Here is an 18,569-nt window from a genome sequence, read left to right as displayed (position 1 = left end):
CATATTGTGACATTAATTATTGTAGTAGGACTTTGTGGGGTTTTTTTCCAGAGTATTCTTGAGGGAGGATTCAGTAACATCCAGAGACTGTTTGCAAATGGGACCCTGGGCTTTTCAGGTACTGTCCAGGACCATTCAAGAAGAACTTGCTTATGATTCCTGTACACTATTCTATAATGAGCATAGAAAACCAAGGCATACATTTTCTTTAGTCTTAATTCTAATCCTCACGACTACATGTGGTCAAGAGTTGGAAATGTACTTTCACTTAAAAACTAAACCATGGAACTCCACAATGGTGCTACTTTTTAAAGTTGGCTGAGTTTGCTAACTAAAGTGTGCAACATAGTGGTTGGGTGATAGCTGCAAGCTAATTTATTTGATCAAGTGTGGTCAGTGCTTCACTGCCCAGCATTGAAGCACTGACCACACTTGATCAGCTCCGTTGGGCAGTCCACATCGTTCGCATGCCAGACACGAGACACCCAAAGTAAGCGCTCTACTCTGAACTCCTTCACGGCAAACGAGCCAAAGGTGGGCAGAGGAAACGTTACAGGGACACCCTCAAAGTCTCCCTGAAAAAGTGCAACGTCCCCACTGACACTTGGGAGTCACTGGCCAAAGACCGTCCTAAGTGGAGGAAGTGCATCCGGGAGGGCACTGAGCACCTCTAGTCTCGTCACAGAGAGCATGCAGAAATCAAGCGCAGGCAGCAGAAAGAGCGTGCGGCAAACCCGTCCCACCCACCCTTTCCCTCAACGACTATCTGTCCCACCTGTGACAGTGGTTCTTGTATTGGACTGTTCAGCCACCTAAGGACTCCTTTTTAGAGTGGAACCAAGTCTTCCTCGATTCCGAGGGACTGCCTATGATGATGAATTTATTTGACTTATACACCATACAGTTGTACATGTTGCAAACTTGTGTCTACTTCCCACAAATATGCTTCACTTTGCAATCTTTCAAGCACAAGCTAACTAGTAGGGAAGTGGTTTCTGTTTAAAATATTCATACTGTGGGAGATAAGTTTTTATTTTAAACCAATTTAATTGTTCGTTTTCAGTAAGAACAATTTAATTGTTCAGGTAAATATTGATTCCATTCTAAGGATGTCTGTGTCTCTAGTAAAACTGGCAATTATTCCCCATTCCTTGCCTCGAGGGAGATGGCGAAAGTGCTTCTTTAATATAACTCAGTGGCTTGCTCGGCCATTCAGAGGGCAGTTAAGAGTCAACCACATTGGTGTGGGTCTTGCGTCACAGGCCAGACTGAGTAGGACAGCAAGCTACAATCTCTTGAAAATTAATGAACCAGTTTTTATGACAATCCAACAACTTCATGGTCAGTTTTACCGATTTATAGCTTCTTCTTCACAAATTTTGTAAACTGAATTAAAATTCTCAAACTGCCATGATGGAATTTGAACTTGAGTTCTCTGGATTGTCAGTTGTGGCTTAATGGTAGCACTCTAGTTTGAGTCTGAAGGTTGCAGGTTCAAGCCCCGCTCCAGATACATGAACACATAGTTCAGGCTATCACTTCAGTGCAGTACTGAAGGAATGCTGCATTATTGGAGGTGCCATCTTTCGGATGAGACTTTAAACTGTGAGGCCCTGTCTATTCTCTCAGATGGACATGAAACATTCCATGGTACCATTCGAAGAACAACAGGGGAGTTCTCCTGGTGGTCTGGCCAACCAACATCACCAAAACAGATTATTTGGTCATGTATCTAATTGTTGTTTGTGGGACCTTGCTGTGCTCAAAGTTTCCCTACAGTACAACATTTCACAAAGTACTTTATTGGCTTGTAAAGCACTTTGGGACTTCTGAGGCCATGAAAGGTGCTATATAATTACAAGTTCTTTTTCTTTTTTTTCTCTTTCTTTTCCTCTTTCTTTCTCTTTCTCCCTCCTACCCCCCCCCCCCCACCACCCTCCACAAAGACAGGAGTGGGCCATGCAGTCCCTCCAGCCTGTTCCACCATTCATGTAGATTGTGGCCGCTAGTCTAAACATTACACTACCATACATCATCATAAAACAGATCTTTTTAGAAGTTTCTCCAAGTGAATAAAATCTATTACTGTAATACAAGATTATTTATTGGGTGTCTGCCAAAGATCAATCATTCATTCAAGCATTGTTTTTACAATTAGACATAGCGTTGAACCTGTGGTACATTTAAATGTGATTCCTTGTGATCCTAAATAATCAAAGCAAAGTGCAGATTGCTTTAAAAAGAAAAAGTCAACACTTCCTTTTCCATCAGAAAAGGATGTCAGACACTTGCCAAAACCGAATGTACGTATTTCACTTCCTTGGCCTCCCCAAAGGAGGTTGGCCATTCAGAGTGTCCTGTTCAGCCATGAATCAGTGCAACATTAAATACATTAGTCATGCAATACAATAATTTACTGAATAGAAAATTTCCAATAGATTGTCACGATTTCAAAAACATATATACCCATGCTATTAAACTGAAATAGTTTTTCTTCTAGAAAATTATGCCTAAAAATCTAACTAAGAAAACTGCTGCTGACTTGAATATAGATGTTTGAACTCCAAATTCCAAACAGGACTCTGTATTTTGAAGGGAAAGAGAAAAAGCTTTGCAAGATCAGATTGATGAATATATGTGGCTAAATAGCAATTTTTAACCATTGTCTTTTTTTATGATAACTCTGATCACTGAAGAATTATGCGAAACCTTTACTCACAGCAATTCAATAAAATGTCTTGGTAATGTCGTCATGTAAATTGAAAAATTATTGTTAAGGAAAGCCTTTGCAGAAGTGAAATTCAATTGGATATGTTCATAAATTAAATAAAGTGAGACAGCTTTAATATTTAAAATCATTGACTCATTTTCAGACATACAAACTTAGAATCTCAGTCTCTAGATAAATTCAGTTGCAGCTCCCCATATTTGGCATGTTACACAGAGTTGGGTTGCTCGATGGTGAATTTTTTGAAAAGCAGTATAAAATCCAAAATTCCCAGAAACAGCGCAAAAAACAATTTTTTCCCCTTGTAGTTTGAGGAATATATATTCAGCTACTTTATTGGGAAGTCGTGTCCAATGTGGAGCTCAGTGCTACTCTTCATAATGTTGTTAATGCCCTTTCACACACACCCGGATTTGTAAATCTGGGGCTCTTTAGTAGCAAAGGTCTCCTTAGATTCCGAATCTGATGAATGAAAGTTCTATTGTTAATTGGACTGGTGGCATCAAACAGTTGTTACATTTTCCCCCCCACCCAGGAGGAAATGGAGCAAATAAACAAATTAAGCCAGGAGACTGGAAGGTAACCAACAACTGTTCAAGAAAGGGGAAAGGATAAAGCAGATAACTGTAGATTAAATAGTCTCTTAGTTGTAGACCAACTCTTCTGAGATAATTGAGTGAAGCCAGCATGGTTTTATTAAAAGCAAATTGTCTTTTTATCTATTTTATCTATCCAATCACTTCTATATTTAAAAAAAAAAGCGACTTGGAGTTTATGTATTTTCACAAGGTGTTCAGTAAGATGTCTTGGGAGGCTTGTTACATAATTTATACATATTCAATCACCTATGACGGGGAGTTAAGACCTCGGGCTGGATTTTGCAGAACTTCAGCGGGCGTGATCAGTGGCGAGTCGGGTGGGTACGTTTTTTTTCTTCCCCTGCAGCAGGTCGGGACCCCCCCCCCCGTGTACCCGCCGCCACATGTCTTTATTAAATGTCAGGTCTGCCAGCGCTGAGCAGAGCCAACAAGTAGTGGCAGGGGAGGAAATTAAAATAATTAGTGGCTTGTTTACAGCCACTTATCAATTTTTTTCCCCCAGCTTTTTGAATTTGAGAGGTCGCCCACTGGTTTCCTGCTGTGCCTAGACCTTGTCTGTGAAGCAGAGGCGGGAGGTCAGTGGCCATTGAATCAGCTGATGAGTTGACAGCTTCAGATGTCAAGTCAAAACTCCCCAGCAGATATGTTCCCTTAACCTCTAACTTGCTTCTCTAAACTGCATTTCCACTACAGATTCAGGATGCTGCAAGATTTTGCACAAGTCATACAGTGTGACCTCATTACCCCTCCCACCATTGACCAATCGCTTCTGTCATCTCTACTTCACCTGCCATCTATTCCATCAGCTTGAGTGGCCTTGAAACTCTCTTGCCTTGGTCCTCTCAATCTCGCCACAATCAGCCCGAACACCAGCATCATCAGACACAACAGCAGCACCGACAACAACACCAACCTTCTCTGCAATCAACTGATGCTGCACAGGACACGGCATCAGCAGCGAACCACATTGCTGCCCGGGAGGCCAGTGATGGCCTTATCATGGCCAGATTTACTTCACTTGACGATGCGGCAGGTTGATACCATCCCACACTAACACAATACCTACAATAACCAAGTCATTTCTTTGACACTCATCATCATTGTGGGGGATGCCATTGTGTCTTACCATTCACTGCAACTCACTAAGCCACTTCCAAAGGTACACACAAATTTGTCAAGAACACAGTGTTGAAAATAAAGGTTTAAATGTTTGACACCACATTAATCGAAAATTAATGTGAATATTGGCTAAAGCACCCAAGTGCCTACCCTTGTGTGTTGTTAGTTGGTATGATTGCACTAGGATGAGGGAGAGTGTGAGAAGTGGCTAGTGAGATAGGGAAGTGATAATGTAGCTAGGGAAGGATGGGTGGAGGTGCAAGGTAAGTTGGTGTGAGTAAGGATGTGCAGGAGTAGAGTAGGGAAGGCAGAGTGATGAGAGGCATAGCAGGATGAGGTTGAGTGTGGCTTTGTACTAACGTTTCGTGATCTGAGATCATTGAAATGTTTGCGGCGCTGCACCCAGGTTCTTCTGACCACATCCCTGCTTGTGTAGACCCGCCTCTGCAATGTGCAAACAGGCTGTGTTGATCTCTTAAGGAGGTCTCTTCCACCCATAGGAAGGGAAGAGGACCTCCTGTGTGCTGGGAAAGCCTGTGTGCTGGGAAAGCCTGGGTGCAGACCTGCATCTCTCTGCAGTGCTTGTCAGTGATTGCAGCACCTCAATGCTGTAGAACACTGACCGAGCAACTGTCAAAATAAATTTGGGCATGGTCCCTTTAAGGAAACAGACTGATGACGCGTCATCAAATGATGTCATGAGACCCACTTCCTCTAATTAGCCGGGAAACACGCTAGATGGGATTAACGAGCTCAATCAAGGGAAATGAATTTCAGAGGCCGGAATGAAGACGACATCGGGGTCAGGACATGTCATCGATGTCGCCCGCCGAGGTTAGTAAAATTGCAGTCCAAGTGTTGCCTTTAGGTGAAAGGTTAGAGGGCAGGACCATGATTTAAAGATGTAATTCAGACCCCATTTTAAAGTCATATTTGTTTATTTCAGAAGACTTTGATAAAACTTGTGCTAATTTGTGATACTGAGAACTAGTTGTTTGCAGCATAGTTTCTCTGCAGTCTAGGCAGAGTAGCTGGAAGGTGCAAAACAGTGGGGCTACTGTTCCCACTGGCGGGAGGGTTTAATGATAGCATGCCAAGTTTACATAGGCAGTTTCCAATATAAATATGGACATAGGAATTTATAATGAGAAAATTTGACACAGGAAGTACACACAGACGTGTGTGCAGTGCTCTCTATCCCTCTCGCGCAAACTCGATCATGTAAGCAATTTGTTAGCTTGTCTTGGTAATCAGAATGCACTTGATATTTACTGTGTTGGAAAAATCTTTGATCCCTGTGTCTGTCTCTGTGAACAGCGAGAGTTCAGACACCCATGCATGCATTCAGGTTTCTTGAAACAGAATGTTCCAAGGTTGGTCAAGTTTTTTTTTAAAAGAGCAAGCTATGTGGGCTTCTGCTGAAACTAAGGTTAGGAATTATTGGACGATAGAAGTCATCTTGTTTAAGTCAAGTAAGATTACCCACTTATGGGAAAGCATGGCATGTTATATATTACATAAAGTTAAGTTGAAACAAGTGAGATTGATAACTGCTATTCTGTATGTTCACTACACTATTGACTTAAGCATACGTGCAAAAGTCAAATACTGCAGATGCTGGAAGCTGAAATTAAAAACAGAAAATGCTCAAAATACTCAGCAGGTCAAGCAGCATTTGTGAAGAGAGAAACAGAATTAACGTTTCAGGTCGATGACCCTCCCTTTTGACGAAGGGACATCGACCTGAAACATTTACTCTGTTTCTCTCTCCACAGAAGCTACGTGACCTGCTGAGTATTTCCAGCACTTTGTTTTTAATTCGCTTTTGTCTTTGTCTCTCCAAGTGTTTACGTGGTCCATCTTCAACAAGATCAGAGTGAAATACACACACAAAAGACAAATATTCAGTTCAGATCACGAATATGCGATTGTTGCACTCATAGGTTATGCTATTATGCAAATAGATATAGGATAGATCTAGACCCAAAATTTTATCAGCTGTTTTTCAATAACGAGGAACAGTTATTTATTGAATTAACATCCATATTTTCTTTTGCCTCTGAAGCAACATAAATACTGTGTCTACAAGAGCAGATCAGAGGCTGGGTATTCTGCGGCGAGTGTCTCACCACCTGACTCCCCAAAGCCTTTCCATCATCTACAATGCACAATTCAGAAACATGAAAATAGAATCATAGAAAATAGGTGCACGAGTAGGCCATTTGGCCCTTCGAGCCTGCATCATCATTCAATATGATCATGACTGATCATGCAACTTCAGTACCCCATTCCTGCTTTCTCTCCACACCCCTTGATCCCTTTAGCCGTAAGGGCCACATCTAACTCCCTTTTGAATATATCTAATGAACTGGCCTCAACAACTTTCTGAGATAGAGAATTCCACATGCTCACAATTCTCTGAGTGAAGAAGTTTCTCCTCATCTCAGTTCTAAATGGCTTACCCCTTATCCTTAGACTGTGACCCCTGGTTCTGGACTTCCCCAACATTCTTCCTGCATCTAACCTGTCTAAACCCGTCAGAACTTTAAACGTTTCTATGAGATCCCCTCTCATTCATCTAAATTCAAGTGAATATAAGCCTAGTCGATTCAGTCTTTCTTCATATGTCAGTCCTGCCACCCCGGGAATTAGTCTGGTGAACCTTCGCTGTACTCCATCAATAGCAAGAATGTCCTTCCTCAGATTAGGAGACCAAAACTGTACAAAATATTCAAGATGTGGCCTCACCAAGGCCCTGTACAACTGCAGTAAGACCTCCCTGCTCCGAAACTCAAATCCCCTAGCTATGAAGGCCAACATACCATTTGCCGCCTTCACCACCTGCTGTACCTGCATGCCAACTTTCAATGACTGATGTACCATGACACCCAGGTCTCGTTGCACCTCCCCTTTTCCTAATCTGTCACCATTCAGATAATCTGCCTTCCTGTTTTTTGCCACCAAAGTGGATAATCTCACATTTATCTACATTATACTGCATCTGCCATGCATTTGCCCACTCACCTAACCTGTCCAAGTCACCCTGCAGCCACTTGGCATCCTCCTCACAGCTCATACTGCCACCCAGCTTAATGTCATCTGCAAACTTGGAAATATTACATTCAATCCCTTCATCCAAATCATTAATGTATATAGTAAATAGCTGGGGTCCCAGCACTGAACCTTGCGGCACCCCACTAGTCACTGCCTGCCATTCTGAAAAGGACCCGTTTATTCCCACCCTTTGCTTCCTGTCTGCCAACTAGTTCTATATCCACGTCAGTACATTACCCCCAATACCATGTGCTTTAATTTTGTACACTAATCTCTTGTGTGGGACCTTGTCAAAAGCCTTTTGAAAGTCCAAATACACCACATCCACTGGTTCTCCCTTGTCCGCTCTAGGGGCCCAAGTTTCCACATGATTTGTGCCTGATTTTTAGGAGCAACTGGTGGAGAACGGACTATCTTAGAAATCGCAATTCTCCACATTTTTTTTTCTGCAGTTCTAGTCAGGTAGAACAGTTCTACTTTGGAACAGAATTTTTTCTTCAAAAGGGGGCGTGTCCGGCCACTGATGCCAGATTTCAAAGTTTCCACAGTGAAAACGTACTCCAAACTAAAGTAGAATGGAGCAAGTGAAGATTTTTGTAGAACTGAAAAAACCTGTTCTACACATTAAAAAAATCAGGCGCAGGTTACAAATTAGGCGTCCAGAACGAGGTGGGGGGGGGAAGGGAACTCATTAAATTCTACAATAAATCCTTATTTCTACTTCTACAAATATTATACAAATAAATCCAACCTGAATAAGCATTTATAAGCAAAAAGATTAAATAAACCATCTTCCTACCTGTGTGAAAGTGCTTCAGGCACGGAGAATTCTGCAGTCAGCCTGAGGCACCCGTTCTTCCCGCCGGGGCGGGGGGGAGGGAGGAGAGAGAGGAGGAGGCGCCCGTTCTGCCCGCGGGGGGGGGGGGGGTAGGAGGTGCCCGTTCTTCCCGCGGGCGGGGGGGGAGGAGGAGACAGTGAGAAGGCTGCAGTGAGATGTGCTGATGGCAATGTGCTTTTATTTAAAAAATGTTCAAAAATTAAACAGCTACAAAGAACTACAAAAATGGCCGAGTGCCAATGTTTTTTTCACACTGAGCATGCGCAAACGCTCCAATGCGCACGCGCAGCGTTGCCGGCAGGAAAAAAACTAATTTAAATAGTACCCGCCCCCCCCCCCCACTTACAAAATCGGCGCGAGTGTAGGTTCCGCCCCCCTGTGTGCCGCGCCAGGCAGACAAGGAGCTGCAGAACGCTCCAGAATCGCAAGTTTTTTTTAGGCGCGAAAAACGGGCGCCCAGCTCGGAGGGACGCCTGTTTTTTATCGTGTGGGAACTTGGGCCCTAGTAGTTACATCTTCAAAAAATTCTAGAAGATTTATCAAGCATGATTTCCCTTTCATAAATCCATGCTGATTTGGACCGATCCTGTCACTGCTTTCACCTTTAATAATTGATTCCAACATTTTCCCGACTACCGATGTCAGGCTAACCGGTCTATAATTCCCTGTTTTCTCTCTTCCCTCCCTTTTTAAAAAGTGGGGTTACATTAGCTACCCTCCAATCCATAGCAACTGATCCAGAGTCTATAGAATGTTGGAAAATGACCACCAATGCATCCAATATTTCTAAGGCCACTTCCTTAAGTACTCTGGGATGCAGACTATCAGGCCCCGGGGATTTATCGGTCTTCAATCCCATCAATTTCCCTAACACAGGGCCCAAGTTTCAAGCTGCTCCTAGAACGGCGCAGTCCCGACCTGGACGCCCGTTTTTCGCGCCACAAAGTGCACCTAAAAATAACCCTCCAGATTCTCCACCTTCCTGCAGGTCCTCTGGCCCTCGGCGCGGCGCAGCAGGAGCTATAGGGGGCGGAGCCAGGTCCTTGCGCTGAAAACAGTGCCGGGACCTCTGCACATGCGCGCTACAGTGGACATGCAAATGCAGTAGCTCCAGGCGCCCGAAACTGTGTGGGAGGGGCCCGAAGCACGCAGCCCCTAGCCCTGGCCGAATGGCCTCACTGGGGCTGCGTGAATAAGGCTCCTCCCACGACCAGCTCCTGCTTCCTCCCGACCCGACTCGACTCCCGCCACCAGACCAGACCCGCCCCGACTCCCGCTCCCCCCCCCCCCCCCCCCCCCCCGCCTCTGGACCCGACCCGACTCCTGCTCCTCCCCCCCGTACCCAGACCTGACCCGACTCCCGCACCCCCCCCCCCCCACAGACTGGATCCGACCCGACCTCCCTTTCCCGCCCCCCATCTCCTTCCTCCCTCCCCCACCCCCCATCTCCTTCCTCCCTCCCCCCCCCATCTCCTTCCTCCCTCCCCCCCCCATCTCCTTCCTCCCTCCCCCCCATCTCCTTCCTCCCTCCCTCCCCCCTCCCCCCATCTCCTTCCCTCCCCCCCATCTCCTTCCTACCTCCCTCCCTCACCCCATCTCCTTCCTCCCTCCCTCCCTCCCTCCCTCCCTCCCCCCCCCATCTCCTTCCTCCCTCCCTCCCTCCCTCCCTCCCCCCCATCTCCTTCCTCCCTCCCTCCCTCCCTCCCCCATCTCCTTCCTCCCTCCCCCATCTCCTTCCTCCCTCCCTCCCTCCCCCATCTCCTTCCTCCCTCCCTCCCTCCCTCCCCCATCTCCTTCCTCCCTCCCTCCCTCCCTCCCCCATCTCCTTCCTCCCTCCCTCCCTCCCTCCCTCCCTCCCTCCCTCCCTCCCTCCCTCCCTCCCTCCCTCCCCCACTCCCTCCCTCCCTCCCTCCCTCCCCCATCTCCTTCCTCCCTCCCTCCCTCCCTCCCCCATCTCCTCCCTTCCTCCCTCCCCCATCTCCTTCCTTCCTCCCTCCCCATCTCCTTCCTTCCTCCCTCCCCCATCTGCTTCCTTCCTCCCTCCCCATCTCCTTCCTTCCTCCCTCCCCCATCTCCTTCCTTCCTCCCTCCCCCATCTCCTTCCTTCCTCCCTCCCCCCCCCCCCCCATCTCCCCTTTATCCCCTTCTCCCCCTTCCCTCCCCCTGCTCCCCCCTCTCTCCCTTTACCCCCTCCCCTCGCTGTCAGAAACACAGACACTGACAGACAGAGAGATAGAGACACGCTGGGGGGGGGGGGGGGATCCCAGCACGCTGTTGGAGGGCTCCCGGTGCTGCAGTCGGTAAGTAGAAAATGTTTTATTGATTTTTTTAAAAATTATTTCTTATTAATTTTTTTTTGATTGATTTATTGATGTATTTATCATTTATTATTGATGATGGCTCTTTATTTGTAAAACTGAAGTGTTTAATGTTTGTAAACTTCCCTTTAAACCCCCCCCTCCCCCATTCCCTACGCCTGATTTGTAACCTACGCCTGATTTTCTAAAGTGTAGACAAGGTTTTTTCGAGCGTACAAAAATCTTCACTTACTCCATTCTAAGTTAGTTTGGAGTAAGTTTTCACTGACGTAACTTTGAAAACAGGCGTAAGTGGTCGGACATACCCCCTTTTGAAGAAAAAATTCTGTTCCAAAGTGAAACTATTCTAACTGACTAGAACTGGAGCAAACTAAATGACGAGAATTCCGATTTCTAAGATACTCCGTTCTACACCAGTTGCTCCTAAAAATCAGGAGCAAATCATGTGGAAACTTGGGGCCACAATTTCCTGACTAATAAGCATTTCCTTCAGTTCCTCCTTCTCACTAGCCCCTCGGTCAGGAGTGAGTGGACCCGTATTCCCTATGATCAGGATTTACTGATGATCTGGCCTTGGGACCGTTGCAATGAGTCCCCTCGTTGTGTGTACTAGATACTGTAATCTTGTGCATGCCCCACGTGCCTTTCTCCTGGAGCCAGACTAATGAGTGAGATGAGGTCAATTGTAAAACAACAAGCTGGTGGGCCACCCCGACCTGTGAGAGAACACCATCGCAGGTCTGGGCTATAAATAGAGCTGGAGCGCCAGGCCCTGGAACATAGTGTGCTTCCCCGACCTGTGTGAGAACACTACCACAGGTCGGGGCTATAAATAAAGCTGGAGTGTCAGGCCCTGGAACATCGTAGGCGAAGGTGCTGCGAATGAGGGTCCGGGGCCCCGAAGAGCTGAGGGCCCAGGGGCAGCACAGGCCAGCCCACACTGCGATATGTGTGCACACTAGGTCCGTGCAGCAGAGCAAAACTCCAGTCGTCCTGGTTCAACCCTTTGTCATTGGATAAAGGCCTAGCTCTGTCAAGGCCGTGTGGTGGCTGATGTGCAACGTTCACCACACGTTTTTTTTTAAATCCACACAGACATCTTCTACCCCCTCAATTAGAGTTCAGGACTGGAACATCGGGTCTTTCATTGAAAGGTCTCTGAACTTTTGTGGAAAAAAGTCATCCTTGCTCGAGGGACCGCCTATGATAGGATAGTATGAGTCACCTCTCATAAAAGTAAGATGCTCAGACTACTTACAGAAGTGACTGCCACTGAACCCAAGAAGGTATCTGTGGCAAACCCTAATTTAATTTAATTTCTGTCTTGTCTGTCATGCTCTCGCAATGTGTCTCCATCACTTTCACTCACTCTGTCACTCTCGCTTTCATTGTCTGTCACTTGCTCTCATTCTCTCCCTGTCTGCTGCTCTCCCTTTCACTAATGGGAGCATAGAACACAACACCAGTGTGCAATATAAGTTTACCAAGATAATACCAGGGATAAGAAACTAGTTTATCGACAAGCAACTTGAAAAGCTTGTGGATTATTTCTATTGGAAAAGAGAATGCCATTGGTAGATTTATTAGAGCCTTTTAGAATTATGAAGGATTATAATAGTATTTTGCTATTTATCCTATCTTTGCTGTTTGGGGAGTTAAAATTATCAGAGTGAGGAGAGAGGTTTGGAGAAACTTGTAAATGTAGAGAATTATTCAGAGCATGGATTGCTTGGAGAGTGAGTAGATGTGGCAGTAACCCATGCATTGTTTAGAGGAGGACTGAAGGAGGGTTTGAAGTAGATGTAAAATACAAGGATATGGGGAGCGCAGGGCAATGAGATTAGTTTTGCATTGCTTTAGCAAAGCAGCCACACAAATGATTGGCTGACTGCGACCCTCCTGTGTGCTGTAAACTTCTACCTCGTAGTGTACTGTATAATGTTATAATCTACTTTAGGAGCACTGGACCAAGCCCACACTTGCCCTGGGTAGTTGTATTATTTTTTTCCTTCCTCTATCCCCAACCATCTTATTGAGGTGCCATTTTAACATTCTGTATCTATTATTGAACATTGAAATGTCCTAAAAATGAAATTGCCTTTCTGCCGTGAAATCCACACAATCTGAATCAAACTTCGAATCCAGTTCTCCACTGTTTGGGCAGAAATATTTCAATTAACCTTTTTAAACTCAGCAGGGCTGGCACACATCACAGGACATTGTATACCACTGAGATCAACACATTTTTTCAAGCAATAAGTCAGTTCTCTCTGCTTCAGAAAAGGAATTAAGTGTCCGTAGTGTGATGAGCTGCTGCCATTTTCTACAGTCGATGGGATTACCCATTTACCCGTTGCCATGAACGAGAACTTGGATTGCTTTCCCTCCTCCCATTACTGAGATTATTGAGAAGGTGTACTATTGTTTACACCAATATATTTTTATTTGGAGTTTGCAGAAAATCCACAAGATTGCCTAAATGCATGATAAACCTTCAGATGTCCTTGTCTATAACTTTTATGTTACTAAGTTATTGAGGCTCAGATTTTTTCTAGTTTTCTCTTCTCTCCTGAAGGCATTGACTCCTTGCTGGGTTTGCTTCTATTAGTGTTTGGCATCTACTCGCTTAAGTGGGCACTATTTGCCTACTCGAGGGTTACAGCTGAGCCCAGTCTATTCCGCACCTCTTGTATACGTGCACGCTAACAGCAAGGGTTACTAGGTTATCAGGTGCAGGATATCTGGCTGATTTTCTTCCATCCCTTCTCTTTCCAAATCCAGCTGAGTCAGGCACAATTGTGCTCTTTCCATTGTTCGTTACCCCAGCATAGGCCACAAATTGAATTTGAGACCTCACTGGTTTGTATGGCTAAGCTCTTTACTAATAAACTCTGAGTCATGAGGGACCTTATAGATCTTGGGGCTGAAATTCAGGGTGTTAAAGAGATCCATTAATGCCCGTTTGCAGTGGCCATTCCTAAAAATCGAATGGCTGCCGCTTTGGGGTCGACAGGCCGATCCGATCAAAATTCAGATCGGGAATTTTTTGACCTGGACCTCGTCCCGCCCAAGTAGATGCACCGCCAAATTAAAATAAAATAACTTATCTATCCATTTTCAGCTTGATCTGTCTATCACCCGCCGCGCGGTGCCCCCGGCAGGTTTTTCTGCTGGCGTACCCTCTGAAGATTATGTGCAGCCAGCAGCATGGCCGCCCTTAAAGGGGACGGCTCACTGCCGCGGCCACAATGCATACATTTTTGCTGGATGACTTGCCGATCGGCCGGCAAAATACTGCCCCTGGGTTCGTCCGGGCCACCAACGGGCAGCCTGGCACCCCAGCTTGGGTGCTAGGCCGCTGGTCCGATCGATTCCTCCCTGGTGGCCCAGTGGTCAAAGTTTAAAAAATAATAGAATCTCTCCCTTTAACAGAGGGAGAGAGCATGGTGACACACACGCTGTGACGTCACCACATTGATTGACAGCGGCGGATGGCCCAGCCGACCCACTTTCAGCCAGTCAGCTTGGCTTTGAGTCTAAGGCCCGCCCCATAATGATCCCTTTCCTGTGGGACTTTGAAAAAAATGCAAAGTCCTGAAAATGGATCTACTCACCGCACCAAGAGTTCCAACGGTGAGTACCAACTAAAAACTCATAGGTGCACCAGCTTTCTGGTGCACCTGAATTTCGGCCCCCTTGTCTCTGGATATGCCTTTTTTTTTCAGGAGCGAAAAGCTCACATTCGGGTTTCAGCTGTTGTTTTTTGTCTTAAAAAGTCTCGGTTCATCGGGTTTTAAATGTGATTTTTTTTTTTTTGTAGCTAAATTTAAAAGTAATGTTGACAGGAAAGCCCAGAGCGTTTCTTTTTATCATTGGGGTTCATCAAGTGCAAACTGGCAGGAAAGCTGTGAAGAAATGGCTAATGAGACACAGCAGGGAATGTAATATAGTTAAGCTGGAACATATTTGTTTCAAGACTTCAAAACAGTACTTCAAAAAGTAAATTATGATCTAACCAGACAAGCGGTACAAAAGAGTTCACGAGAACAAGGATATCACTGAAAAAGAATTTGTAGGCGGCATTAAGCAAATTGCTTTTTCAACTGGCAGTATAGATCAAGAATATTGACATTTCGTTAAAAATGAGTTGGTATGCGATAAAGAAGAAGGGGATTATAGAATTTGTTTTTTTTTTAAAATAGGAAAGCAAAAATATTCAAATGTGAATACAGAAAATCGTCTGAAATCTCATCAGTAAAATAACCAAAACATGGAGGTTAAATTGAATCCAACTTGATCTATTTTTTGATGGGCCAGAAGTACCAAATCATCTGGAGCTGGTCAGTCTTCATTACTCGATGTTGTGTTAAAGTCAAAGGCACACTCCCTGCTCTAGATATCACATTTAGCATAAAGCTGTGTTTATCTTGGCAAAGGTAAAATTTCAGTGTTCAAGATGGATGTCTCTGCTACCCTCTACTGTTGTGCGTGGTATGCAGTTTCTATAGACAGAACCAAGTAATGTCTCTGAATAACTAATGATGCCGATAGATGAGTAGTTCTATAGTTATTTTCACAGGTCAAAGGTAAACATGAAACTGATTCCTCCATTGGAATATCTCATTGTTTACAGTACATTTTTTAACTGTTTTACAAATACTGATTTTAAAATTTCAAATGGAAATTTAACCTAAGTTTGTCAAGATATTTAATATCTTAAATTATATTATAGGTAGTCTGCCATTAATCACCTGGATACTGAGATAATAAAACACTATTAATACCAATGCCTAGTAGGGATTCCTCAGAATTTGAGAAAGCTGCAGAGATTGGGATGGGGATGGGGAGGGGGTGGGGGTGCGCGGGGAAAGAGATTGAAGGCCGGAGGGGAGATCGGAGGCCTTGTAGGGTGGGGGAGATTGTAGCTTGGTGGGGTGGGGGACGCGGAAGCAGGTAAGCTGGATCTAGAAGTCCTCATCTCCCTTTAGCTGTTGGATTAAATTTGAGGCACATAGAATACCTTCAGAAAATCTGTAAACTGACAAGAATATTATAAAATATATAGATTCTCCCACGAAGATGCCCAGATCTGAGGCAAACTAAAATGAAGTTAAATTTTCAAAGAACTAACTGAATTTTCATTACTGTACATGAACATAAAACCTGGGAACAGTTGGTAGAATGCACTATTTTTGGTCTGAAGATTGTGTATGTGAACACCCCACACCCCTCCTGGTCAGGATTTGAGCTCATATTCATGGCTGACATTACAGTATAGTTGAACAGTGCTAAATTGGCAGAGGCACAATCCTTTATATTGCACGTTCCCATCTCCCTCAGATGGAGATTAAAGATCCTATATGAAAAAACAGCACTCCTTCTGCGACCTATATTACCTGATCATTCATCTCGTTGCTTTTTGTGGGGCTGTTGTTGATGCACATTAGCTGCCATGTTTGTCCAGGTAATACCTGGGCAAGTAGTTAATTGTGTGAGCGGTTTGAGAAGTTTCAATAGCACAACAAGATGCTATAAATCCACATAAATTTAAAAATATTTATTATTTCAATATTCACAGCAACGGGATATTTGTCCCCTTATCACTTAAAGGAATTTAAGTCATTACAACAATTCAAGTTGGAAGATGGAAACTCATTTACTGATCCTAAAAGAAATTTTAATAATTTTGTTACATTATTGACATCTACATGCTTTACCCCAACAGAAGATACTAAGCAATCTTACCATTTCTATTTACAACTTGGAGGGTCTCAAACTCAGTATTGAGAGAATTGCTTTGAAAGTATGTTATTGTTGATGAACTTGTTCTTTGTTTCAGGGACACTTCAGGTCAAGGGAGGTTCTGCACGATCTTCAGGTCCTATTCCAGGGGTGCACAGGTACGCAAAACTTTGATTTAACAAAAAATTAAATCACTTTTTATCTGATAAAAGCATGAGCATTGAAATATCTAGACTATTTTAGTTTCAAAAGATCTGCCACCGTTTGAAATAATTTCATTTCAATCAGTCGCAAAGCTTAATTTATATCTTCACTGACCTGTTGTAAAACTGTTTTTAAGCGGTATGTTGTTGCATTAATAGACAGCATATCTGTCCACCGATGAACTGCACCATGAAGTAGAACAGTCCGGGTTAAATGTCTGATTTTCCCTAAACCCCAACTTAATGTTAATTATGGAGAGCTAATGAGTATAAATGTGCACTTTCTCTGTATTGGGAAGGGAATGGGTCAGTCTTCGGGTCTGCTCGAGAGCACATTCTTGTTAATAGTGCAGCATTAGAAGAATGGTCTTTAAACAAAGTGGATGGTGGGTGGAAGTTTCTTAAACAAACATATTTTGGATTGGAGATTTTTTATCAAATGAAGCACTAAATTAGAAATTCTATAACTAAAGCAAACTCTTAGCAAATAAGTCACTGGTGTAGTAGGAGTGCCCTATTGAGGTTACAGCTGGTCCATTATCTCATCAGCATAGGCAGTCCCTCTGAATCGAGGAAGAATTGCTTCCACTCTTAAAATGAGTCCTCAGGTGGCTGAACAGTCCAATACGAGAACCACAGTCCCTGTCACAGGGGGACAGATAGTCATTGAGGGTAAAGGAGGGTGGGACAGGTTTGCCGCACGCTCTTTCCACTGCCTGCGCTTGATTTCTGCATGCTCTCGGCGATGAGACTCGAGGTGCTCAGCACCCTCCTGGATGCACTTCTTCCACTTAGGGCACTCTTTGGCCAGGGACTCCCAGGTGTCAGTGAGGATGTTGTACTTTATCAGGGAGGCTTTGAGATTGTCCTTGTAATGTTTCTTCTGCCCACCTTTGGTTCGTTTGCCGTGAAGGAGTTCCGAGTAGAGCGCTTGCTTTGGGAGTCTCGTGTCTGGCATGCAGACAATGTGGCCTGCCCAGCGGAGCTGATCAAGTGTGGTCACTGCTCCATTATCTAGGAAGCTGTGCTCTACATTTAACTATGCTATACGTGGTCTGAGAGTGCTTGATGCCAATACTGCGTGCCCAAAATAGGAAAGCATTTCATTTCCCCAGCGCTACAATTGTTCTGCTTAATGAGGACAAAAATTCACACTGTGTTGAAATAGAGATTATGGGCACAAGTTTCGAGCCGCGCCTAGAACGGCGCAGTCCCGACCTGGACACCCGTTTTTCATGCCACAAAGTGCGCCTAAAAAAAACCTCAAGATTCTCCAGCTCCCTGCAGGTCGTTTGCAGCTCGGCTCGGCGCGGCGCAGCGCAGCACGAGCTGTAGGGGGCGGAGCCAGGTCCCTGTGCTGAAAACAGTGCCGGGACCTCTGCACATGCGCGCTACAGTGGGCGCGCATGTGCAGTAGCTCCAGACGCCCAAAACTGTGTGGGAGGGGCCGAAGCACGCAGCCCCTAGCCCTGGCCGAATGGCCTCACTGGGGCTGCTTGAATAAGGCTCCTCCCACGCCCAGCTCCTGCTTCCACCCGACTCGACTCTCGACTCCCGCTTCCCGCCTCCGGACCGGACCCGACACTGAGACCGACCCGACTCCCGCTTCCCCCCCGCCCCTGGACCCGACCCGACCCCCCGGACTGGACCCGACGACTCCCCCCGCGCCCGATCCCGCCTCCCGACACCGACCCGACTCCCGCTTCCCCTCCCCCCCGGACTGGATCCGACTTGACCTCCCTCCCACCAGGCCCCCCGACCCGACCCAACGCCACCTACCTGTAAATCTGGTGCTGGGGACGGGCCCTGCCCAAAGTCTCGGGCCCGGCCCATTCAGCCTCCCTCCCCCTTCTCCTTTTCCCCCCCCCCCCCATCTCCTTTCTCTCTCTCTTTCCCCCCCCCTCCCATCTCCTTTCTCTCGCCACCCCATCTCCTTTCTCTCTCCCATCTCCTTTCTCCCCCGCCCCC

The 18,569-nt window shown here is 45.4% G+C and overlaps 1 protein-coding gene across 3 annotated transcripts in view; it reads left to right on the top strand.

Moving 5' to 3' along the window:
* Positions 1-18,569, top strand: part of LOC139281171 (ras-related protein Rab-40C) — a 109,370-nt gene that overhangs the window by 59,780 nt on the left and 31,021 nt on the right. For all 3 annotated transcript variants that reach the window (XM_070901195.1, XM_070901194.1, XM_070901196.1), the window contains one exon: positions 16,496-16,556. In XM_070901195.1, coding sequence (XP_070757296.1) covers positions 16,496-16,556 — 61 coding nt within the window. The remainder of the gene's footprint in view (positions 1-16,495; positions 16,557-18,569) is intronic.

The sequence above is a fragment of the Pristiophorus japonicus genome, chromosome 15 (assembly GCF_044704955.1).
Source record: "Pristiophorus japonicus isolate sPriJap1 chromosome 15, sPriJap1.hap1, whole genome shotgun sequence".
NCBI lineage: Eukaryota > Metazoa > Chordata > Chondrichthyes > Pristiophoridae > Pristiophorus > Pristiophorus japonicus.
The sequence above is the reverse complement of the archived record's forward strand: the minus strand, read 5'-3'. Positions and strand labels throughout refer to the sequence as shown.